The 25879-nt window shown below is 38.3% G+C and overlaps 1 protein-coding gene across 12 annotated transcripts in view; it reads left to right on the top strand.

Annotated features, from left to right (window-relative positions):
* DOCK3 (dedicator of cytokinesis 3) overlaps positions 1-25879 on the top strand; it is a 303790-nt gene that overhangs the window by 1065 nt on the left and 276846 nt on the right. For 11 of the 12 annotated variants that reach the window (XM_024983256.2, XM_024983261.2, XM_024983252.2 and 8 more), the window contains exon 2: positions 22650-22733. In XM_024983256.2, the coding sequence (XP_024839024.1) occupies positions 22650-22733 (84 nt within the window). Of the gene's footprint in view, positions 1-18302; positions 22002-22649; positions 22734-25879 lie in introns of those variants that run through there. The other variant, XM_024983263.2, reaches the window with a different exon arrangement.

The raw sequence follows: 25879 nt of genomic DNA, 5'->3' as shown, positions 1-25879 counted from the left end.
CTTAAAATCCCCTTTAAAAAAATCTGTTACAAGTGTTAAACTCCAGAAGCTAAATAATTCTTACAGTGTTGAATTATTTTGAAAAGAATATTCAATAATTTAAGGGCTTGAACATTAGTTTTACAGTGTGTTTTGTGGTGATTATGCAAGAGAGTTCAGCCACATTGCATTATTGTAAGTCACCTGTCATCTTATTCAGTTAGATAGAAAAATGAGTGTACAGGTTTTTCCCCCTGAAGTTTTAATGGAAAATTTTAGATGGTGAAATCTGTCTGAAGGTAGACTTTTGTTTCCCATATTTTCTGCAGCTCAATGAAGGTTTAGTTCACAGTTCACTACAAAGTAACTTTTAAACTGTCAGTTGTAACAAACGTCTAGGAATCCCATCAGGCAAATTATGTAGAAATTGAATTATTTAAATTTAAGGACCTGCAGAGAGATCTGTGCTGGTAGAAAATCTTGTTTTGAAAGGCAACTTTCTGAAGTTTTTAATCTGTTATGCTCTAAGGGCACAATGGGACTTCCCTGGTGGCTCAGTGGTAAAGAATCTACCTGCCAGTGTGGGAGACATGGGCTTAACCCCTGGGTCAGGAAGATTCCCTGGAGAAGGAAATGGCAACTGACACCGCTATTCTTGCTTGGGAAATCCCACTGACAGAGGAGCCTGGTGGGTTACAGTTCATGGGGTCGCAAGAGTCAGACCCAACTTAGCGACTAAATGACAAGTGCATGTTGATACAGGCTAGGATGGAAGTGTTGAAAGGAGCCCTAGTGCTAGAGTCTGTTGAGATGGGATTGGGAAATGATGTGAAAGCTAGGATTCACCTCTGGGAACGTTTTATCCTTTCTCTTGGAGCATTCCCTAAATACTAAATATATTCTGTGACATGAAGAGTTGGTGGTGTATCTTTCCCATAATTTGCTCTCAGACCTGCTTAATTAGAAAAACAAGTAATTGATGTGAAAGTGATCAACTGTCCACTGGCAGCTAAGTAATAATTTCTTTCCTTCTGGGTAGGAACCTCTGAGTAGCAGAGTTGGCAGATTTCTGAGTCCTGGATTCTCTTTACTGGTGTTGTGGGCAAGTTATTTAACATCATTTTCTTTCTTTTTTTTTTTAAACATCATTTTCTTAATGTGTAAGTTGGGGATAATATTTACCTACAGGATTGTGAAAACCAAATGAGAGCCTACCAAGTGCTTAATAAATGTTAATTTCTTCTTTTCCCCTTAGTACAGTACTTAGAGTAATAACTGCACTAGGCATATCCTCAGGTGTGTGGGTTCTGAGATGGAGACAGTGCAAGGTCATCAAGATAGGCATATGTGAATCTCAAAGCACTATGATTTGGTGTGTGATTTACTCAGGAAGATGGGAGGAAATTTCTGCATTTCTGGGACTGTGGGTTTAGCTTTAGAAAAATTTTTCCCTGTGGAGGGGCACAGCATTGGGCACAGGATAGGACTTAAATGCTTCTTAAATGAGAGAGAGAGTTATTCTGAAGACATTAGCAATTGTAATTTCGTGTAGTTTATTTGTCCTTTCTGCCAAAGAAACTCCCTTCCTATTTCTCTCATAGCTTTCTTCTACTATCTCTTCCTCAGCTGTGGTCTGAAAGTTCCTGTGTGAATTGTTCAAAACCCAGAATACATTTTTTTTCATAGGCATATTAGGGTTACACTTCTTTGCCGTTTCATAAAAGCTAGTTCAGTCTATAAAGTAGCCTAAACATTATACTTACAGTGAGAAAAACAGTCAATTAAAAATGGAGTGTTAGCTGCATTGTTTAATTGCTAGCCTGAAAATCTGTTATCATTAATTCCTATGAGAAAATGTTTTGCATTTCAACTTTGATTTTTACGAGCAGATTGGCGCACACATTTCTATCTCTGCTTGCTAATCCACAATTCTTATAGCAAGGAGGGAGAACTTAGACATTCTTCCCACCAATCTGGATAAGTTGCTTAGATGTTGGTGAGGAAAGGAGTCCTCTGTTGCAGCAGGGCCGAGGAGTCTCTCCCACTGCAGCTGTTCATCTGTATTTGACCTCGATAAGATTTTTGAGATTCTGTAGCAATACCTTAATGCCTTTAAAATCTTTTATGATATACAAATTCTGTACAGGTTGTGACATTTCAAATTATTTGATTTATTCACTAGGGACTAAGTGATGTCTGAATTTCTCTTTTCCATTGTAATGTTCTGTGATTGAGTTTAGAGGGAGGGGCGGACACTACTCTTTTTTTTTTCCCCCCACGAGAGTTAAAGATGTTTATCAGTTTTCACAATAAATAGCCAGACAAAAACGATCATTACAGTTACAAATAATTACATGCAGTTTGGGGGGTTAAGTAGAGTCATGTGGCAAGTGGAAGTGCATCCATGCATATGTTTTCATCTGCCCAGTCTATGTCTTTTGGTTGGTGCATTTAAGTTTGGTGCATTTACAGTTAAGGTAATTATCCATATGTATGATCCTATTACCGTTTTCTTAATTGTTTTGAGTTTATTTTGTGTAGGTCTTTTCCTTCTCTTGTGTTTCCTACCGAGAGAAGTTTCTTTATCATTTATTGTGAAGGTGATTTGGTGGTGTTGAATTCTCATAACTCTTGCTCGTCTGGGAAGCTTTTGGTTTCTCCGTCAAATCTGAATGAGAGTCTTGCTGGGTAGAGTATTCTTGGCTGTAGTTTCTTCCCTTTCATCACTTTAAGTATATTGTGCCATTCCCTTCTGGCTTGCAGAAGAAACTATCCTTTTTTGAAGATCAGTGATGGGCTGGTCAGTGCTGGGGGTGGCAGTCCTAAGGTTGTTTTCGTTATACAGATGATGAAACTGGATCTCAGAGATTGTTAGTCCTTTTTGTCCTTCAGCAGTTGAATATTCCTGTTAATTTTCTTCTGGTCAGTGGGTAATGTTTTGTCATATACTTGACCTTTTACTGCCATTCTCTAGTATTACAAGGAGCTGTTCTTTACTGAACCCTTGTAACCTGTGTTCTGACTCCTTAGGTCTCTCTCTCCCTTTTAGGGATTCTCTGCTTTCCAGTTCTGTTGCCATAAATAACTTGGAAAGCCTTGCATCTTTCCATTCTTAATTTTACCTTTTCAGGAAGCTTTGTATTCTAAAGTGCATTAGGTGAGAAAAAAATCCAACCATTTTTGTGAAACACCTGTCTTTTCCCATGTTGATTGCACCCAAACTACCAAGTATAGAAACCAGAGAGCAAGCAAATACTTTTCTCACCCTTTAACAGCAGCAGCAGCAGTAAACACCACCAATAGATGAAATAAGAGTTTGTAATTAAACTCCTAAAATAGAATAGCAGGTTTGAGTATATGTGTTTTAGTTTGGCCACTAAGTGGAAGCTGCATCATAAGTCGTCTTTTTTATTCTACTGCATGAGGTAAATTTTGTAATGATTTAAGAGTGATTACTGCTTATTCTTTTTTAATCCCCACTTAGCAGTCTATGAAAAAAAATTTCCTCATTACTGACCAGAATACCACTATTTTAGTTTTGTGATGTCATAATTATTTCTTTTCTTATTTAAAAACAATGCATATTTTCTGCCTGATTTTTACCTGATTTCCTTCTGGTTTGATTTTCCCCAGATAGAAGAAAAAAATAAACTTAAAAAAAGCCCTGAATCTTAAAAAGAAATTTAACTTCTAATAAGCCTGTGGTGTAGAGGCATGTGAAGGTAGGAAGGGACTGGGTCTATGAAACCAGATCTGAAAGAACCAGTGTTCCCAGAATCTCACTAAGTCTGCTGGTAAATGGACGCAACCCTGGAACAGTGGGCGGGCATGGGCTCTTCGGTTACTTGCCTTGTCAGGGAATCCTGTCCTTTGAAGCCTCAGAAAGGGCCCCGTACCTCTCAGAGGTAAAGCATCCATCAGAGGTAGAGAAGATGTCACATACCCAGGACTTAATTTTGTTCTGGAAAGTGGGGATGTGCTTGATGTTTTATGGTCAGGAGTTTAGTGTTTATAGGGAAACTTCCATGTCATGATCCTGCTTGAGCCTGACACCATAATATCACCTGTCCCCACTTTTTTTTTAACAGATGAGAAAGAAACCTCAGCAGAAAGAAATTAAGTGACTGACTAAAGATACTTAAGCCAGTGAAGTGCAGATTTGAGATTTGAACCTAGGACTTTGGGATTCTGATCCATAGCTGCTTTTGTTATACCATGTTATCTCTGAAAAGAATTTGTCAGCAGTGTGTGTCTCTGGCTCAGAAAATAAAGGCTTCCAAACTTAAATTGGATAGTTATATTTAAGAACATTTATTTCTATACTAGGCATTTTTATAAGACTGCATAGTATTTATTGTTCTGCTTCTGGATATAATGATTTGCATTGCTGATGGGAACAGAGTCAAGGCTTGACAATTCAGAAGGCAGGTTTTTAACAGCCCCGAGGAGTATGTTGGGTACTATTACCCTCCTTTTTTAAAAACTTTTTATTTTATATTGGAGCACAGTTAATTAGCAATGTTGTGTTAGTTTCAGGTGTACAACAAAGTGATTCAGTTGTACATACTTTTTCAAATTCTTTCCCCCATTAGATTGTTACAGAATATTGAGTACAGTTCCCTATGCTCTAAGTAGGTCCTTGTTGGGTTATCCATTTTAAGAATAGCAGTGTGTTTAAAAATACACGTCAATCTCAAACTTCCCGACTATCCCTCTGCATCACCTCCCCCTGCTAACCATAAGTTCCTTCTCTAAGTCTGTGAGTCTGTTTCTGTTTTGTAAATAAGTTCATTTGTATTATTTTTTAAGACTCTCCATATAAATGATATCATATGATATTTTTCTTTCTCTGTCTGACTTCACCCAGTATGACAATCTCTAGGTGCATCCATATTGCTGCAGATGGAATGATTTTATTCTTTTTAATGGCAGAGTAGTATTCCATTGTATGTGTGTATCACATCCTTTTATCCATTCTTCTGTCAGTGAACATTTAAGTTGTTTCCGTATCTTGGCTGTTGTAAACAGTGCTGCAGTGAAGGTTGGGATGCGTTTATCTTTTCAGACCATATTTTTCTCTGGGTATATGCCCAGGAGTAACTACTGTCCTCTTTTTAAAGAGGCATTTTTAGTAGAGAAGAAAATCGTTGATTTCAGCAAATGTTTATTGAGTGCCTCCTTAAATCAAGATGGCTTTGTTTTGATCTGCCATTCTGTAAGCAGGAAATAATCAGCAGGAAATTATCAACATTTTAACAGAAAAGTCAATATGGAACAATATTTTATAGACTATACAAATGTTACAGATAATTTTAACATGCAGTGTTATGAGAGAATGTGCTTTAGAAATAAAAAGCTTAATTGTAAATGACACCATTTTCTGTCATTTTTAGACACATTCTGAAGCATGATGTCTCAAAAGAATGGTCATTGAAGTTGAAAGTACTTTTTATTCATGCCATACTTTTACACTGGTGCTGAATTTCAGTTTTTAATGGTTTGTATTATGAATCTTTTTTGAATTATTGCATCTTTATTCTTGATGAGAAGAATGATCTGAGTTTATTCTCAGTGTGTAAGCATTATTGGATATGCTATATTAGGACTTTAATTGCAATGTTATACTTTTACCATAATGAACAAATCTGTTTATTATGATTATGCTCTAAAGACTCTTACATACCGCCTCTTGACAGATTTTGTATAGAAAAGCAAGATTTTTTTTTTCCACATAAAGGTTCTGGGAACTTTAAAATTTTTTTCAGAAGTACATTGCCAAATTATTTTAGCTGTGGCCCAAGTACCTGAGTTGACTTGCTATATCACACATTAGGACATTCTAGTAAAAATAATGACTATGTTGGGAACTGTCATTCAGAAACTTTCTGTTTTTCCACTTATCTACAATGGAGTAAAACCCCAACCTCCTGCTTCCATCTGTTTCTCCCTTTCTTTTCAGAACTCATTCATGAGCTGTTGTCGATTGATGAATGAGAACAAAAATTGATGGAAGAACTACTGTATGATAAATGAAGAACTTTATATTACAGACTTAGTATCGTACTTTGACTTTTCTTCAAATATATCTCATGACAGTGCCCTCACCACTTTTTGAGATGGCCCATTTTATTGTTAGCTGTGATGAGAACATTCTTCCTTGTTGAATAGACTCCTTGTAATTTCTTATAAGTTTGTGTTCTGTGTCTACGTATAAATAACTTCCGTCTTAGCCCTTCAGTTATTTGTAAAATTTTAGAATTGTGAGGCATCTTAAAGATGATCTGGTTTAAGGCTCCAGGGATGGTGAATAAGACCAGTGGCTAAGTGTTTGCTGTGTGCCTAGCACTTGCATGTTACGGCTCAGATTTGATTTTTCAGCTGCATTTGCTGACTTGCTTGTACTTTACACTTTAGCCAAACTGAACTTTCCCCAAGTTCTTCTGTCTGGACTTAATTATACCATTGCTGCCATGTGCCAGTACGATCTGTGCCACCTATTAAGCCCTTCTTGTTAATTGCTGCTTCATGTCTTTGTTCATTTTATTCTTTCTGCGTGCGGTACCTCCTCCCAACCCCATCTTCGTCTCAGATTCTTTCCTATCTGTTAAGGCTCTGTCATATATTACTGTCTTTGTACATCTTTTTCTAGACCCTTGACCATACCCCTGTCTTTCTCCAATCAGGTAGACTTTATTCAAGTTCTGTGATACTTCATATCTTGTACTGATATATTTAACTGATCCTCTTCCATAAGATTAATGTCCTTCTAACTTTTGACTATGATCTACAATAAACATTTAAAATATTACCTCTTATGTGTATATGTTTACACTATACACACACATGAAAAAGTTAGAAGTTTCATGAGATAGTACTTTGTAGAGTGTACTCTGGTGTTTCTGTTCGTTTCTATTTCCATTAAAAAACATGGGTGGCAACTCAGTTGATATTGTGACCCACATTTAAAAACTCTGCTTTAGGCTGTAAACTCTTAAAAGTAGGGATTGTGCTGGGACTTCTGGCAGTCCATTGGTTAAGACTGTGCTTCCAGTGCATTTCATGGGGCACGGGTTTGATCCCTGGTCGGGACTCTTAAGAGCTAGCCTGGTGTGGTAAAAAAAAAAAAAAAAAAAAAGAGATTGTGGCTTATTTACAATTGACTCTTGAATAATGCAGGGGATTGGGGGCAACCTCTCATAAGGTCAAAAATCTGTGTTCTATTTCTGTCTCAAGGACAAAGGAGTTGGTAAATGACTCACCCTAGGGCAAGAAGCTGAAACAATTTGAATAGAATCAGAACTTCAACCCTGGTTCCTTTGATTCCACATATTGTGATCTCTAATTAAATACAAATTTCCCCACACATTTAGTTGAGTTAGAGATCTGTAAAATGAAAATACAAGTACTGTATTTACTGAAAAAATTCGCATATAAATGGACCTGCACAGTTTAAGCCTGTGTGTCACAGGGTTAACTGTTTCTTTGTGTTCTTGACAGATATTACTCAGTTCCAGGCATGTAGAAGGTTTCATACACGTATTTGTAGGATTGAATTGGATGTTTTTTGTTAATGTGGTATAAAACCTGATATTTGGAGACTTTTCATCTCCAAATATCTAATTTCATCTAATTTCATCACACTAATTACTCATATTGGTTTCATAACAGCTAAGTTCTAGATTTTATTTCATATGAACTGAAGTCAAGCTAGATCTCTTGCATCCTGAACGTGTGCTATTGATAATAAACATGAATGTAAAACTTTAGTTTAATTTAAAAAAGATTTTACATTTATTTTCGTTACATTTCATTAAGGGAGAGCATATATGGCTCCTCCCGTTGGTCCTAAGTTGAGGAGTAGGTTCCCTGTATTTGGCTTATTAGTACAACTTGTCAAGTCTTTTTTGTAGCTTGGGTTTGTCATCCCACCTGTTATTTCCTTGAACTTTTTTACCTACGCAACTGATAAACCTGCTTTTTGACCTTTTCCAAGTGAGCTGATAAAAATGTTGAACAGAATAGGGAAAAAAAATTTATTACCTAGAGGGAAATGTCCAGTTTATAAAGGAGTAGATTCTGCTTTGTTGTGTTTTGAGTGCACATTATTTGGGTGACTTATGGAACATTTCTTGACAGTGCCAGCCGTGCCTGTGCCACCTGTGAACCTGAGAGTGCTTGGGGTTGGGTGGGCTCCTGGCCAGAGCGGGGTTTATGGCCTCGGACGAAGGGTGCTGCTAAGAGGTCTGTGTGGCCTTTCTTTTCAGTGTGGGAAATGCCAAAGATACATTAGCATTAAAAAGACCCGAAGTCTGTTTCCATCTTCACGAACTGGAGGAAGGGAGGCACCGTTTGTTTCTGTTTGCTTTCCACATCGCCGACACCTTAGATACGCTGGACAACTCACCCTTTTCCAGACAAACCTAACACTTTGCTACCTTTGTCACTTGGCTCAGTTCTTATAATATGACAAGAATGCAGCGACTGCCTTTCTCTGCCTGAGGAATGCCACCTTAAAAAACTGAAATGTCACCTCTTCTTTGAGGCCTTCCCCAGCTCTGCCCAGTAATAAGCACTGCTTCTTGCTCCTGCAGCAGTTGGTACCAACCTCTAGTTATGGCACTTATCCTTTTAGATCATGCTTAATTGCATCTCTTTGCCTGGAGGGATTGAGCTTCTCAAGGACAAGGAATTTTGTCTTCATGTTTTGTAACCCCAGGACCTAGCACATAGTGAGGGATCAATAAATGCTTAATTAGGACCCCAATTTAGTGAAGAGTTTTATTTTGCTTTGTTGATCCTGATAGTATTTTAAAAGGCAGGCTGTTAGTCTCATAATATTTACTATTAGAAATTGGTGACATCATGAATACAATTTTTTTTTTCTCAGCTTTTCTCTTTCTTGAACCTATTAGGAAGGTTTACTGCCTGTGGCTGAGTTTAGATGACTGATTTTTGGGTGGAAGCCTGTAGGATTCCAGTGTGAATCCATCTCACCTAGAGTTTCACAGTTATCATGGCAGTGATTCAGAAAACTTGTAGCAGATAATTGGGATGCAGTTTGAACTAACTGCAACAATATGTCTTTCATCTGACACCTTTGGGGAAGCTGTGTGTTAGATGAATGACTTTTCCTGTAAACTAAAGGTTAAACCTTTAAAAATACCAAGAAAAGATTTTTGTTGGAGTTTAATATAAATAATATGTTTTGTTCTGCCCTGTATTGTGAATTCAATATGTTGAATACATTTGAGGTTTTTTTTTTTCTATAACATTTCCGCTCTGATTACATAAGATACAGGTTCATTATAGACATGCCAGTAAATACAGAAAAATACACAAAAAAGAAAATAAGGGTGATATCTTACTTTTAAGATACGATTTATTTTTCAGACATAACCCCTCAAAACATGCTGGAATATCTTTCCAGTCTTTTTTTCTGATGCAGGCATTTAAAATAAATTTAGGACTGTACTGTTTATATTGTCATAAAAGTCTTTTATTTTTTAAAGCACAAGTAATTTATTTTTTGGCCAGGCTGCATGGCATGTGGAATCTTAGTTCCATGACCAGGGATCGAACCCGTGCCTGCTACAGTGGAAGTGCAGAGTCTTAATCACCAAGGAAGTCCTAACAGTTTTTGTTTTAAATCTGTTCTACTACAAACCTTTTCTTATAACTGGAATGTCATTGTTTTAATGACTGCTATTCCGTCAGGCATTGTGTTAGGTACTGTGATTTATCTAATCTACTTCTGCGCAGTTGGTTGTTAGAAATTAACTATTACCAGGACAGTAAGAGTACTTGCTTCTCTGCACTCTCGAAAGTATGGGGCATCATTTTCTCCACAGATTTGTATCTTCAGAAATTTCAAAGTTGATACAGGCTTGGAGGAATAAATTCTGAAGCATTACAAAAATAGTGTCCTGTACTACCATTTCAACTTCTTTGGCATCAATTGTTTAACTGGATTTTCTGACTATTGGATGTTGTTAATGCAAACAAGTCATTATAACAATAATACAGTGATGCTTGTTTGCTTTCTTACTGAAATCCCAAGGAAAATCACGAATTCCATTCAGTGGTTCTCTTGTTTGTTTATTACTTTTCTCATCTGGCTGTGATGCTTTCTGGGAATTTGGGGGTGGTGGTGGTGGGAATATAGACTTCCCAGGTGGCGCTCAGATCAGATCAGATCAGATCAGTTGCTCAGTCATGTCTAACTCTTTGCGACCCCATGAATCGCAGCACGCCAGGCCTCCCTGTCCATCACCAACTCCCAGAGTTCACTGAGACTCACGTCCATCGAGTCAGTGATGCCATCCAGCCATCTCATCCTCTGTCGTCCCCTTCTCCTCCTGCCCCCAATCCCTCCCAGCATCAGAGTCTTTTTCCAGTGAGTCAACTCTTTGCACGAGGTGGCCAAAGTACTGGAGTTTCAGCTTTAGCATCATTCCTTCCAAAGAAATCCCAGGGCTGATCTCCTTCAGAATGGACTGGTTGGATCTCCTTGTACTCCAAGGGACTCTCAAGTGTCTTCTCCAACACCATAGTTCAAAAGCATCAATTCTTAGGCGCTCAGCCTTCTTCACAGTCCAACTCTCACATCCATACATGACCACAGGTAAAACCATAGCCTTGACTAGACGAACCTTTCTTGGCAAAGTAATGTCTTTGCTTTTGAATATGCTCTCTAGGTTGGTCATAACTTTCCTTCCAAGGAGTAAGTGTCCTTTAATTTCATGGCTGCAGTCACCATCTGCAGTGATTTTGGAGCCCAGAAAAATAAAGTCTGACACTGTTTCCACTGTTTCCCCATCTATTTCCCATGAAGTGGTGGGACCGGATGCCATGATCTTCGTTGTCTGAATGTTGAGCTTTAAGCCCACTTTTTCACTCTCCACTTTCACTTTCATCAAGAGGCTTTTTAGGTCCTCTTCACTTTCTGCCATAAGGGTGGTGTCATCTGCATATCTGAGGTTATTGATATTTCTCCCGGCAGTCTTGATTCCAGCTTGTGTTTCTTCTAGTCCAGCATTTCTCATGATGTACTCTGCATATAAGTTAAATAAGCAGGGTGACAATATACAGCCTTGACATACTCCTTTTCCTATTTGGAACCAGTCTGTTGTTCCATGTCCAGTTCTAACTGTTGCATCCTGACCTGCATACAAATTTCTCAAGAGGCAGATAAGGTGGTCTGGTATTCCCATCTCTTTCAGAATTTTCCACACTATATTGTGATCCACACAGTCAAAGGCTTTGGCATAGTCAATAAAGCAAAAATAGATGTTTTTCTGGAACTCTCTTGCTTTTTCCGTGATCCAGCGGATGTTGGCAATTTGATCTCTGGTTCCTCTGCCTTTCTAAAACCAGCTTGAACATCAGGAAGTTCACGGTTCACATATTGCTGAAGCCTGGCTTGGAGAATTTTGAGCATTACTTTACTAGCGTGTGAGATGAGTGCAATTGTGCAGTAGTTTGAGCATTCTTTGGCATTGCCTTTCTTTGGGATTGGAATGAAAACTGACCTTTTCCAGTCCTTTGGCCACTGCTGAGTTTTCCAAATTTGCAGGTGGTGCTAGTGGTAAAGAATCTACTTGCCAATGCAGGAGATGCACGGGCATGGTTTTGGTCCCTGGGTCAGGAAGATCCCCTGGAGTAGGAAATGGCAACCCACTCCAGTATTCTTGCCTGGAAAATTCCATGGACAGAGGAGCCTGGCAGACAACAGTCCATGGGGTCACAAAGAGTTGAACACGACCGAGCATGCACGGAGAGGAACAGATGAGGGTGGATTGAGGATGTGTGAGACTCCATCAGCTTGGTATCAGTGACTTGAAATAATAGTTTTGTTTTGATATTCTTTCTAACTCCCTTCATTTCTGTTCTCTGTAGCTACTTCAAGTATTATTCTTTATCTTTCCCTATTTGCCAGCCACTCTGCCCTTTACTTCTTTCCCTAGTTATGCATTTTCAAGCTAAATCTGAATTGAACTTGTGCATGGAAAACTGGGTAATCAACTCTGTGAAAGACAGAAGTGGCCCCTTTGCTTTCCTTTGGAGTGAGATTTAGTGCCTTTATGAAAACCTTAGGCCTGTTAAAAGAACTAACTCATGGCCAAGGCTGCACTCCATAGGAAGACCTGACTTTGGAACAGAGACAGTGATCTGGGAGTAATACAGCCTAATGCAGATTTGGTCTGTGCAGGGGGCAGTTTCCCCTCTGGATGGCTGCATGTAGGTAAGACATCTGGAGCTGTGATAGCCATCTTGTTATCATGAGGAAAACCAGGAAGAAGGAGGGGTTGTTTATTGTTATTACTTTTTATTGGCGTATAGTTGCTCTACACTGATGTGCCAGTTTCTGCTGTACAGCAAAGTGAATCAGCCGTATGTGTACACATATCCCATCTTTTTTGAATTTCCTTCCCACTTAGGTCATCACAGAGCACCAAGTAGAGCTCCCTGTGCTATGCAGTAAGTTCTCATTCGTTGTTTTATACATAGTAGTGTATGTAAGATGGTTCCAGTCTCCCGGTTACCTATTCTTTATTGATGGACTCTTGGGTTGTTCTTTTACTGTTGTGAATAATGCTGTAATGAACATTTGGCATCCAAGTACCTGTTTGACTACCTGTTTTTAAATCCTTTGGAATTACTTAGCATTTGGTAATTCTATGTTTAGTTTTTTTGAGGAACCACCCATACTATTTTCTGTATTGTCTGTACCATTTTTACTTTCCCATGAGCAATGCACAAGGATTCCAGTCTCTTTACATCCTTGCTAATGCTTGTTATTTTTTTAAAAAAAGCTTTTTATAAATGGCTATCCAAATGGGTGTGAAGTGGTATTTCACTGTGGTTTTGATTTGCATTTTCCCTAATAATTAGTGAAGTCGAGCATTTTTTCATGTGTTTATTGACCATTTGTGTATTGTTTTTGGAGAAATGTCTACTCAGTACTTTGCCCATTTAAAACATTTTTATTTTTAGCTGTGCTGGTTCTGTGTTGCTGTGCATGAACTTTCTCTAGTTGCGGCAGGCAGTGGCTTCTCATCACGGTGGCTTCTCATTGTGGAGCACAAACTCCAGGTGCTCGGGCTTCAGTAGTTGTGGCACACGGGCTTAGTTGTCCAATGGCAGGTGGGATTTCCCCAGACCAGGGGTCAAACGTGTGTCCCTTGCATGGGCAGGTGAATTCTTAACCACTGGACCATCAAAGAAGCCCCTAGAGTGGTTCTTAAATATACTTTAACTTCGGGATGTTTTTTCTGGATAGTCCCTAATTGTTCACTTCATAGAGAATATGTAGTTTAAAATAAACTCCACATTGAGAGAAAGGAACTCATGCAATTATTGTAGACTGGTGAAAGCCTTTCAAACATATTTAAATGAAGATATAAGTTGATAGAAATTATTAAACAATTCAGCTCTGAAAATAGAGTTTGAAATTATTTTCAGTTGTGATTAGAAGGTGGAGGATAAAGATGATACTGAGATTACATGTTACAGGGATTGGCAAGATGGTATCAACTATAGTTTGTTGCAGGAACCACAAAAGGGAAAAGAAAGTTAAACTTTGTTTCTTGACAGAAGTGGAGGAGGTTTCCTGAGGTAATGAAAAACAGGTAGTAACATGAAATTCAAAATACAAGTCAAACTGGAAAGTGAAGATACTTCAAATGGATTCTTTTATTGATTTAGTAGACATTTACAGAAGATCTCCTATGTACTAGGCTCTGGGACACAAAGAATCAGACACAACTGAGCGACTGAACTGAACTGAGGTTCTGGGGAACAATGAAGGAAGATTATACAGATCTACCTACTTTCAAGACCTTTAATCTAGATGATTGTGAAAATTAGATTAAGGAAGTTTTATGAAGTTAGTAGTTAAAACAATGCAAGTAGACAAGAATTTTTAGCTAATAATTATATATTTATGGAACTTTAGATCTAGAAGGGACCATAACGTAACACAGTGTTCTTATTTTTCAGATGGCATCACCAAGGTCAGAGGCATCTGGTAACTTACTCAAACTCATACAGTTTGGCTCTTTGGGTCTTGAATTCAGACACTGATTCCCTAAAAAGTCTTAAAAAAAAACAACACTGTATCATTGACTCTTATGTAAAACCACCAGAAGATAGGAATTAGTCTAGAAATATTTATTGAATACCTGGTATTTGTCTTTCTCTTTTGGACTTTCTTTGTTTAGTATGGTAATTTCTAGGTTCATCCATGTAGCTGCAAATGGCATTATTTTACTCTTTATGGCCAAGCAATATTCCATTGTATATATGTGCCATGTCTTCTGTATCCATCCGTCTGTCGGTGGACACTGAGATTGTTCCCACGTCTTGGCTATTGTGAATAGTGCTGCTGTGGACATAGGGGTGCATGTATCTTTTTACATAATGGTTTTGTCTGGATCTATGCCCAGAAGTGAGATTGCTGGATCATACGGTAATTCTATTTTTAGTTTTCCGAGAAACCTCCATACTGTTTTCCACGGGGATTCTTTCAATTATAATTATTAGAAATCCATCTGAAACTGAAGCAGAAAGGAGAATTTACTGGTTCATATAACTAAAAAAGGTGTGAATGGATCTGACCTCAGAAGACTGGGATCAGGGCCTCAACATATCAGGATATCTGTGTTTCCATTTTACATTTTGGTATATGCCTATGTGTTGAATTATTTTTTGCAGTCATTAACTTCAAAAAATTTACTGTTTTCACTTTGGGGACCATAGCTCCTGGCAGCTCTGGGGTTACATCTTTACAGTGCATGATGGGATAGGAAAGAGTTAGCTCCTGTTGGGAAGATTCAGGGAGTGAATGGCGTGGCCCAGTCTATTTTACATGCCTACTTGGAGGCGGTGGAGAGGGTCTGACTGATAGCCCCACTGAAATCATATAGAGTGGGACAATTTCTGTAAAACATGAGAGTTAGGAATGCTGGGCATACAGAACAGTAAAGTGAGAGGGCTCCTTGATGCACATATACTCGAAGCTACAATTAAGGTCAGTCATGTGATAGAAGTAGAATGTGCCAGAGGACTTCAGGGCCTGGAAGATTCATTTCCAACAGTGCAAAAACAGTCTTGATGAGTGGATAGGATTTTTGTCAGTGGAGAGGAAGCAGGAGAGAGGATCCAGGCAGTAGGAAACAGTGACGTATGAAAGGGAGGCTCGTGCAAGGTTATGTGCTGGAGAATTGTTTTGCAGAACAGTGACTAGACCACGTCTTCTGTCGTTGGGAGGAGACTGAGAGGGCAGGTTTGGCCAAGAGTGTCAAGGGCCTTGGATGCAAGGAGGAATATGGCTTTTATTCTGTGGGCAGTAGGGAGCCAATGCAACATTTTAATCAAGGGAAAAAGCAATTTTAGGAATGGAAATGGAGGAGCATAAGAGTGATTTTAGATTCAGGAGAAAGAGATAAAAGAATAATAGAATTTATTTTCACAGGAACTAGGCACTACTGTTCCTCACATGGAAAATCTATAAGGATTGCGAACAAATCACTTAACTACCTTCTATTTTCCTCTTCAGTAAAATAAAATAAGTACACTGTACTAATCTTTACTAACTCTAGATTAGAGTTTATGTATAGTTTCAGTAAGAAAATATTGTGTTGTAGTAGGCATTATTGCTTTATAAATGACTTACTAACTTTGATACATATGAGTATTTTTCTCTGTGGTATTTGGAGATTGTAAGTTGGAAATAGATTATTGATTGAGGAAATGATCTTTACATTTTTATTAGCTCATAAAGTAAATGGAACTAATACCTTGGGTTGCATTTTATTTTAAATTCTTTATTTTAATTAGGTAAATGACAGAAACAGGTTCTAAAACTGAAGTATGGTGCTACATGTTAATATTTTTTTCTTCTAATCATATATATATATATATATATTTTTAATTACTGAGAATTCTCAACCTGCCTTTGTAACTGAGGTTTTTGATACCTGTGCTCTAAATCAGTGCTGGAGCTGCAGTGTGTGCACTGCTTGTGCTCCTGAGTCTCAACTTCTTGGAGAGAAAGCTTTAACTCTTCTGTCTGTGCATGTGTGCATGCTCAGTAGCTCAGTCGTATCTGACTCTTTGGGACCCTATGGACTGTAACCTGCCAGGCTCCTCTGTGCATGGGATTCCCCAGGCCAGAATACTGGAGTGGGTTGCCATGCCCTCCTTTGGGGCATCTTCCCTACCCAGGAATCGAACTCATGTCTCCTGCATTGTAGGTGGATTCTTTACCACTGACACACTGGGGAAGGTCCCCTCTGTTTATGCTGCTACTAAGTCGCTTCAGTCGTGTCCCACTCTGTGTGACCCCAGAGACGGCAGCCCACCAGGCTCCCCCATTCCTGGGATTCTCCAGGCAAGAACACTGGAGTAGATTGCCATTTCCTTCTCCAATGCATGAAAGTGAAAAGTGAAAGTGAATGTGCTCAGTCGTGTCTGACTCTTAGCGACCCCATGGACTGCAGCCTACCAGGCTCCTCCGTCCATGGGATTTTCCAGGCAAGAGTACTGGAGTGGGGTGCCATTTTCTTCTCCGTGTATATCTCTCCCTAATAATTCACTGTCTCTTTGACCAGGATGGGAGACTGACCCCTTGCTGTCCTCTTCCATCTGTCCTTCATCCCTCTACTCTTAGCTTCCCCATTTATCACTCTGCAAGCCACCTTTTAAAATCTTTATTCTTCTCCTGTCTCACCAGACATTACCAGCTCTCTTCCCCACCTCATGACTGAATTTTGTTTGGGACTCAGTTGAGATATCTAGCTTATGTCTTATATTAAAGCATGTTCACCCCCTTAAATTTTTCTCTTTGCCTGTAGTGTTTTTGAAGCACATTTTAAAAAGATGGTCTTTAATTTGAAGTGCTCTTAGCTAGAAATACAAAAAGATCACCCAATAGTTCTTACTTTGTAAGTAGCTGGTTTTCATTTAAAAGTAGAGACTCACTTGCTTAATTTGCTTTACGTGGCAGCTACTTTTAAGAATTACTTGTTGATAATTTTTATGAGATAAAATGGATAAATTTCCTGCTCAAATAATTTTGTTTGTAGAATAAATTTTAGTGTGTTGTTAAAAAATTAAAAATAAAAGGGAAGACTCAGAATTCTCTTCTGATGGCTAGTGTTTGTACTAAAAGATTTAGCAATGATGGTTTCTTTTATTTCAAGTAGAAGAGAATACATTTTAGTGTTGATCCTATGATATTTTTGTATTACTAGAATTATACTGAAAAGAGTACAACTTTAAAGACATTGTAGAATGCCTTTCCATGGATGCAGTGTGCTTATACATGGTATTGGCAAATACAGTGTACATAATTTTAAAAAATCCATACAGCTTTTAAAAAACTATAGAAAGTAGTACTCTTAAAGCCTCTTAACTCAATTCCCCCAAGTGTATCCCCACTTCTCTCCTCACCCAGCCCAGGTAACTGCCATAAATGTTTTGATATTACACACTCTTTCTGTGTATATTCAGTTCAGTTCCGTTCAGTTGCTCAGTTGTGTCTGACTCTTTGCCACCCCATGGACTTCAGCACTCCAGGCTTCCCTGTCCATCACCAACTTCTGGAGCTCACTCAAACTCATGTCCATCGCATCGGTGATGCCATCCAACCATCTCATCCTCTTTGGTCCCCTTCTCTTCCCTCCTTCAATCTTTCCCAGCATCAGGGTCTTTTCCAATGAGTTGGTTCTTTGCATCAGGTGGCCAAAGTATTGGAGTTTCAGCTTCAGCATCAGTCCTTCCAATGAATATTCAGGACTGATTTCCTTTAGGATGGACTGGTTGGATCTCCTTGCAGTCCAAGGGACTCTCAAGAGTCTTCTCCATTCATCTGCTGATGGACATCTAGGTTGCTTCCATGTCCAGGAATAAGAAAGCTGTGGTACATATACACAATGGAGTATTACTCAGCCATTAAAAAGAGTACATTTGAATCAGTTCTAATGAGGTGGATGAAACTGGAGCCTATTATACAGAGTGAAGTAAGCCAGAAGGAAAAACACCAATACAGTATACTAACGCATATATATGGAATTTAGAAAGATGGTAACGATAACCCTGTATACGAGACAGCAAAAGAGACACTGATGTATAGAACAGGATTATGGACTCTGTGGGAGAGGGAGAGGGTGGGAAGATTTGGGAGAATGGCATTGAAACATGTGAAATGTCATGTATGAAACGAGATGCCAGTCCAGGTTCAATGCACGATGCTGGATGCTTGGGGCTGGTGCACTGGGACGACCCAGAGGGATGGTATGGGGAGGGAGGAGGGAGGAGGGTTCAGGATGGGGAACACATGAGAAATAAAGGAATAAAAAATTAAAAAAAAAAAAAAAGAGTCTTCTCCAACACCACAGTTCAAAAGCATCAATTCTTTGGTGCTCAGCTTTCTTTATAGTCCAACTTTCACGTCCATACATGACTACTGGAAAAATCATAGCTTTGACTAGATGGACCTTTGTTGGTAAAGTAATGTCTCTGCTTTTTAATATGCTGTCTGTCTAGGTTGGTCATAGCTTTCCTTCCAAGGAGTAAGCGTCTTTTAATTTCATGACTGCAGTCACCATCTGCAGTGACTTTGGAGTCCCCCAAAATAAAGTCTGTCACTGTTTCCCCATCTATTTGCCATGAAGTGATGGGACCAGATGCCATGATCTTAGTTTTCTGAAAGTTGAGTGAAAAAGCCAACTTTTTCTCACTCCTCTTTCACTTTCATTAAGAGGCTTTTTAGTTCCTCTGCACTTTCTGCCATAAGAGTGGTGTCATTTGCGTTGAGGTTATTGATATTTCTCCCAGCAATCTTGATTCCAGCTTGTGCTTCATCCAGCCTGGCATTCACATGATGTACTCTGATATAAGTTAAATAAGCAGGGGGACAATATATGTATACAATATATTTATGTATTATATACTTTAAAAAGTAAATAGCAGAATAATAATTTCAAACACATAGTACTTTGTACCAGGTACTATTCTAAGTACTTAACATATATTAATTATGTTATTATTGTTTAGTCACTAAGTCATGTCTGACTCCTTTGTGACCCATGGACTACAGTCTGCCAGGCTCCTTTGTCCATGGTATTCTCCAGGCAGGAATACTGGAGTGGGCTTGCCATTACCTCCTCCAGGCTCCCTTTCCTCCTTCAGATTCCTCTGACCCAGGAATCAAACCCGTGTTTCCTGTGTCTCCTGCATTGGCTGGTGGATTCTTTACTACCGAGCCACTTGGGAAGCCCCATTCTGTATAATACTTTACAGTAAACTACACAAAAGCATAACCACTTGTAGAGTATGCACACACGTGACAGTGTACGCCAGATGTGAACTAACATAGTTGGACATGCAAATGCACATTTTCATCTTTGAAGGTTCGCAACTTGAATGTTCATATATAGGGAACATAATATATTTTCCGTTGATTCATATAATCCTTATTCCAGTACCATACACTATTTTGATTACTGTACTTTTGTAGTAAGTTTTGAAGGTTGAAAATGAGAGTTGTCCAACTTTGTGAAGATCGTTTTGGATATTTGGGTCTCTTGAAATTCCATATGAATTTTAGGATGTGTTTTTCTATCTTGGGGATTTTAATAGAGATTCCATTGAATCTGTGGACTACCTTGGGTAGTAGTGTCATCTTAATTCTACCAATCCATGAACATGGGGTGTCTTTATACTTAATTAGATCTTTAATTTCTCTTAGCAGTGTTTTGTAGTTTTCAGTACCTGTTTGATTAAATTTATTCCTAAGTGTCTTGTTAATTTTTAGTACTACTGTATATGGAGTTGATACAGCTGAAGGCTGTTTTATTGAGTTTTCCATCTCTTTTTTTTTTTCCTTGAAGTGTTTTGTTAAAGAAACTGCATTTTTTGGTCTCATGATCTGAATCTTGCTAATCATATTTCTGTGAATTCATTTAATATGCTCCTTATTCTCAGTATTTCCTTTAAGTTGACATTTCTGTAAGCATCACCATAGTCAGGTTTGAGTTTTATGATTTCTTCATGTGGCACTTTCTTTAGTAGTTATATAATTTCTTGTCTCCTCTTTTCATGATGTTAGAGCTACCAATGATCATTTCCTATACCCATCCATTTATTGGGAGTCACCAAATGGATATATTCTACCTTTGCCATCACTTCTCTGTTGTCTAGAGTATTTTTATAGAGAAACTTCTCGCCAACTATGTGGGTATACTGAGATCTAGTTTGTGTTAGAAAAGCGTGTTTTCTTTTTTTTTTTTCTGTTCTGTTTTTTCCGCTGTTTTGTGAATTTTCATAGTAGTAAATTGATTCCCTAGCAACCTTTGAAAAGTGACCAATAAGCTTTTTGGGGAATCATCAGTCTTATTACTTATGAATGTAAATATATTGATATACTATCCTTTTAGTGAGTAGTGGAACTCTCCTGGTGCTGAAAGTTCTTTTGACCTGACCATAGTAGTTTAGCTATTAATCATAGTTTCCTTGATTTTTAGTTTGATAAGGTATTCCACACTTACGTTAAGCATTTTCTGTCCTAAACTTGGCTTTTTCCCAAGGAGCCCTGGTTCCTTTTAGTGGGAAATAGTATATTTAGAAATGACAATTTTAGTGCTAGAGATTTGTCATTATTTGTAGGCCTTATCCGGAACTGTGCATTACTACATTGTCTTTACTTCATAAATCTTACATCTGCATTTTCTATACCTTAAAAGGAAATTCCTGAATAATTACTTACCTGATTATTCTCCAGTACTCACACAACAGTCATAGAATAGCACTACTAATCACTATATCCACAGTATGATTAGTGAAAGCAGACTAAGATTTTTTTGAAGTTTTTTTTAAATCCTTAGAATATGTTCCATTAGGGATATATAGTCAAATTGCTTTCTTCTGACACATTATTTGGAAAAGTTCCTCTCTTTCTGGTTATGCCACTAACTTGGCTATACATCTGTGTGTGTGCTCAGCGGCTTCAGTCATGTCCAACTCTTCGTGACCCTGTGGACTGTAGCTCGCCAGGCTCCTCTGTCCATGGGATTCTCCAGGCAAGAATACTGGAGTGGATTGCCATGTCCTCCTCCAGGGGGTCCTCCAGACCCGGGGATTGAACCTGAGTCTCCTGCATCTCTTGCATTGGCAGGCAGGTTCTTTACCTCTGCGCCACCTGGGAAATCCACATCCTTCATTGGAGGGATGCAGCCGCACTCCAGACCCCTGCAGGAATAAACATCCCAATCTCACCAATCCTCCAGCATCTGACAGTGTTCTCCACCCACTTTACCCAACCAGCCATGGGGCAGGGAGGAGGCTGTTGATGCTGCCTGTGAGAACAGGCTCCCCTGGGGCATAGAGTGCGGGGGAGGAGGACAGAGAGTGGATCTCGGAGCAAACAGGTCTTGTAGCACCATATGGTGGAGAAGGCAATGGCACCCCACTCCAGTACTCCTGCCTGGAAAATCCCATGGATGGAGGAGCCTGGAAGGCTGCAGTCCATGGGGTCGCTGAGGGTCGGACACGACTGAGCGACTTCACTTTCACTTTTCACTTTCATGCATTGGAGAAGGAAATGGCAACCCACTCCATTGTTCTTGCCTGGCGAATCCCAGGGACGGGAGAGCCTGGTGGGCTGCCGTCTATGGGATCGCACAGAGTTGGACATGACTGTAGTGACTCAGCAGCACCATATGGATGGTGCATTTTTTTCCTCTCATCTCACACTCCTTATCCCACTACCACCAATGAAATGATAAATTCTTTGTAGGCAGAATTTATTTTATCTTTCTTTAAAAAGTTTTTTAAAAATTTCAAATTGGAGTATAGTTGATAAAAAAATGTTGTGCTAGTTTCAGGTGTACAGCAAAGTGATTTAGTTATGTATGAATGTGTATCTGTTCTTTTTCAAATTCTTGAAGCTCGCAGTGACCAGTGACATGTGATGTACCTGACAGATAAAGAGAAGAATAGAGTGAAACCGTCTATAATAACAGGTTTATTCTTTGTGATATTCCTGCAAATAGACCATATAGGCCTGAAAACAGTCCCATGATTAGAGAGAGAAAGCTCTACTTTTATTTCAAGCCTTTTGCTTTTCTAGCAAATATAATTGTTTTCTTTTCTATTTATACATTAATTTGAAAAATCACTTGAAAGCCAGTCTTGAATGAAGATAGTTATTAAAATGGGAAGTTTACATAGGTTCTCTAAATATGCACAAAACACCCAGTTTCCAACAATGAAGCTTGTTCATAATTTTAATGTTCTTGTCAATTAATGACAAAGGTTAAGAAGACAGGAGTACTGAATGCTCTGGAGATTGAAGTAATAGCAAGAATCTCGATAAAGAATTTGTTAAGGAGTGGATGATGTGATGATGTTAATTTCTTAAGTGCTAATTTGATTTATTTTAATTTTACTGTAAGATATGGCTCAGAGATTGCACACTTTTGACCTTAGGAAAGCTGTCTTATTGTTAGTTATGTAGATGCCTGCAAGGACTTACAGGGGCTTACATATTTGAAAAATGTATTAAAAGAGAGAGCATATATTTAAGAAAATTTAGTGCCTAATTTCAGTGACACAGACCCTATGTCAGTATTTAAAAATCCTAATTGACATGTTTATCTTTGGTTTTCTAGTGATATGCAGCTTTCGAGGATCTGTTCCCCAAGGGTTGGTCTTAGAAATAGGAGAAACAGTCCAGATTCTTGAAAAGTGTGAGGGTAAGTATGGACCTATAAATTATAAGACACAAATAGTGATCATTTTTGGCAGTATTATATATGTTTATTTTGTAGTACTGGTTATAAGCAATCTTTTTGAAGCCATGATTAATCATATTATGATACACTGCTATAAAATAATTTCTGATCTCTCTTCAGCACAACTGATGAGTAATTTTGGCTCTAATTTAATAGCAACAATGAAATAACTATTGTTGGCTGTCAGAACATGTTTTTTATATACTATGTCAAGTAATTATTTTTAATTTCCTATAATCAAATAGATAATATTTTACTCCTGATTATCTGCATTTGAATAGAATTTAATTATAATCAGTTCATTTGTATGTTTCTATCTGATTGGCTGGACATGATCAGTCATAATTAAAACAAGGCAGTATATGAGCTCAAATGAAGTTTGACTTGGCTGTGTTCTTCTGTGACATTTTTGTGTATTTTTGCTATAATATTTATGCATTATTGAAAAATATCACATTCTAAAAGATTATGCACTGTAGTCAACAAAATATATGGGAAAAATACAGTTATGGAGATATCACACAAAATCAGAGCATTGACAAAAACAAAATTGATGTCAAAATCGATATTCCAAAGTTGATAGCAGTTCAGCATGACTAGAAACCACCTCAAATTATTTGGAAATTTTGGAAATATTGGAGTGGAAATGTTGCTAGCTGAGCATGGAGATAGTACAGATGGAAGTGGAACTCTGATATAATTTACCATTCAGATGGGTATGGAAGTAAGTGCAACTTACTATGACCCTGGAACTGTGTAAGTTTGGTAGTGTACTTTTCTGGAAAGGGAGCTCTAGTGCAGGACTCATTTTAATAATTTTCTTAAAATAGTAGGTTAAATCAAAACGACTTCATGATAAAAAAAACTCTTAGCAAAATAAGAGTATAAGGGAATATTCTTAATCTAATAAAGGTTATCTAAAAGCCTGCAGCACACATCATATTCAGTTGTGAAATACTGAAAGCTTTCCCACTGAGAGCTAAAAATGAGACTATTATAAAATAAGACATTGTGGTTTGGAGGCAAAGATAATAATGAAACAGAATAGAGGGTCCATAAATAGACCATCGTGTTTATCTTCCAGTGATATGAAGAAGGTGGTATTGCAGTGCAGTGGGGAAATGATGTCCATTACAATAGGTGACGCTGGGCTGGTTGGACTGAAGAATGATGGCCTAGTCAATAAATGGTATTGGATCAGTATTGAAACCGGTGAATCGTGAACCTGACTTCACAGCATATACTACAAACTGAATTCCAGACGGATGGTCAATATAAATGTGCAATTTAGAGCAGTTATGCACTTTGAAGGAACCATAGGAAAATACCCCTTCTAGCCTAGGGGTAGACAGAGATCCTTTATTGATAAGTTGTACTTCATTAAAATGAAGATCTGTTGTTCAAAAGATATCATTAAGGAGGGCTTCCCTGGTGGCTCAGTGGTAAAGAATACTTGCCAGGGCAGGGGACATGGGTTCGAGCCCTGGTCCGGGAATATCCCACATGCTGCAGAGCAACTAATAAGCCTGTCTGCCACAGCTATTGAGCCTGTGCTCTAGAGCCTGGGAACCACAGCTGCTGAGCTCATGTGCCACTGTTGCTGAAGCCTATGCTCCCTGGAGCCTGTGCTCTGCAACAAGAGAAGCCACCGCAGTAGAGAAGCCCGAGCACCACAACTGGAGAGTATCCTCCATTTGTTGCAACTAGAGAAATCCTGTGCAGCAGTGAAGACCCAGCACAGCCAAAAACAAATAAATAAAATTTAAAGAAAAAAGATACCATTAAGGAGAGGTAAAAGGCAAGTCACAAAGTGAAAGAAATATTTGATAAAGGACTTACATTCATATGGTATTTGTCTTTCTCTTTCTGACTTCACTTAGTGTGATAAACTTGATAAACTTTAGGTCCATCCATGTAGCAGCAAATGGCATTATTTCATTCTTTTTTATGGCTGAGTAACAGTCCATTGTATGTATGTACCACATCTTCTTTATCCATTCGTCTGTCAATGGGCATTTAGGTAGTTTCCTTATCTTGGTTTTGTAAATAGCGCTGCTGTAAACACAGGGGGTGCATATAGCTTTACAAATTATGGTTTTCTGCAGATACATGCCCAAGAGCGGGATTGCTGGATCATATGGCAACTCTATTTTTAGTTTTTTGAGAAAGCTCCATACTGTTTTCCATAGTGGCTGTACCAGTTTACATTCCTATTAACAATGTAGGAGGATTCCCTTTTCTTCACACCCTTTCCAGCATATGTCAGACATCTTTTTGGATTTCACTGGTATGAAATTAGAAATTAACTACAAGAAGAAAACTGGAAAAAAAAAAAGCCCACAAACATATGGAGACTAAACAATCAATGGATCATTGAAAAGTCAAAGAGGGATGAAGATAAAACCGTTGTAAGAAGGAAGTTCACAGTGATACAGGCCCACTTCATGATATAAGAAAAATCTCAAATAACCGAAGTGCACATTGAAGAAACTAGAAGAAGAACAAGTAAAACCCAGAGTTAGGAGAAAAAAGGAAATAAAAGATTAGAGTGGAAATAACTGAAATAGAGACCTAAAACCATAAAAGATCAATGAAATTAAGAGTTGGTCCTTTGATAATATATGATATTATTGTTTAGTCTCTAATTCGTGTCTGACTTTTTGTGAAGTTATTTACTCTCAGGCTCCTCTGTTCATGGGGTTTCCCAGGCAAGAGTACTGAAGCAGGTTGCCATTTCCTTCTCTAGGGGATCTTCCTGACTTAGGGATCGAACCTGCATCTTCTGCATTGGCAGGCAGATTATTTACCACTGAGCCACCAGGGAAGTCTTGAAAATATACATGAAATTGATAAACTTTTAGCTAGATTCATCAAGAAAAAAGGAGAGAGGGCCCAAATAAATAAAATCAGGGATGAAAAGGGAGAAGTTAAAACTGACACCACAGAAATATGAGTATTATAAGTGATTACTATGAAGAATTATATGCTAATAAAATGGATTGCATAGAAGAAATGGATAAATTCCTGGAAATGTGCAAACTCGCAAGACTGAATCAGAAAGAAATAGAATATATGAACAGACTGATTACCAGTAATAAAATTAAATC

The sequence above is a fragment of the Bos taurus genome, chromosome 22, assembly GCF_002263795.3.
Source record: "Bos taurus isolate L1 Dominette 01449 registration number 42190680 breed Hereford chromosome 22, ARS-UCD2.0, whole genome shotgun sequence".
Classification (NCBI taxonomy): Eukaryota; Metazoa; Chordata; class Mammalia; order Artiodactyla; family Bovidae; genus Bos; species Bos taurus.
The sequence above is the reverse complement of the archived record's forward strand: the minus strand, read 5'-3'. Positions and strand labels throughout refer to the sequence as shown.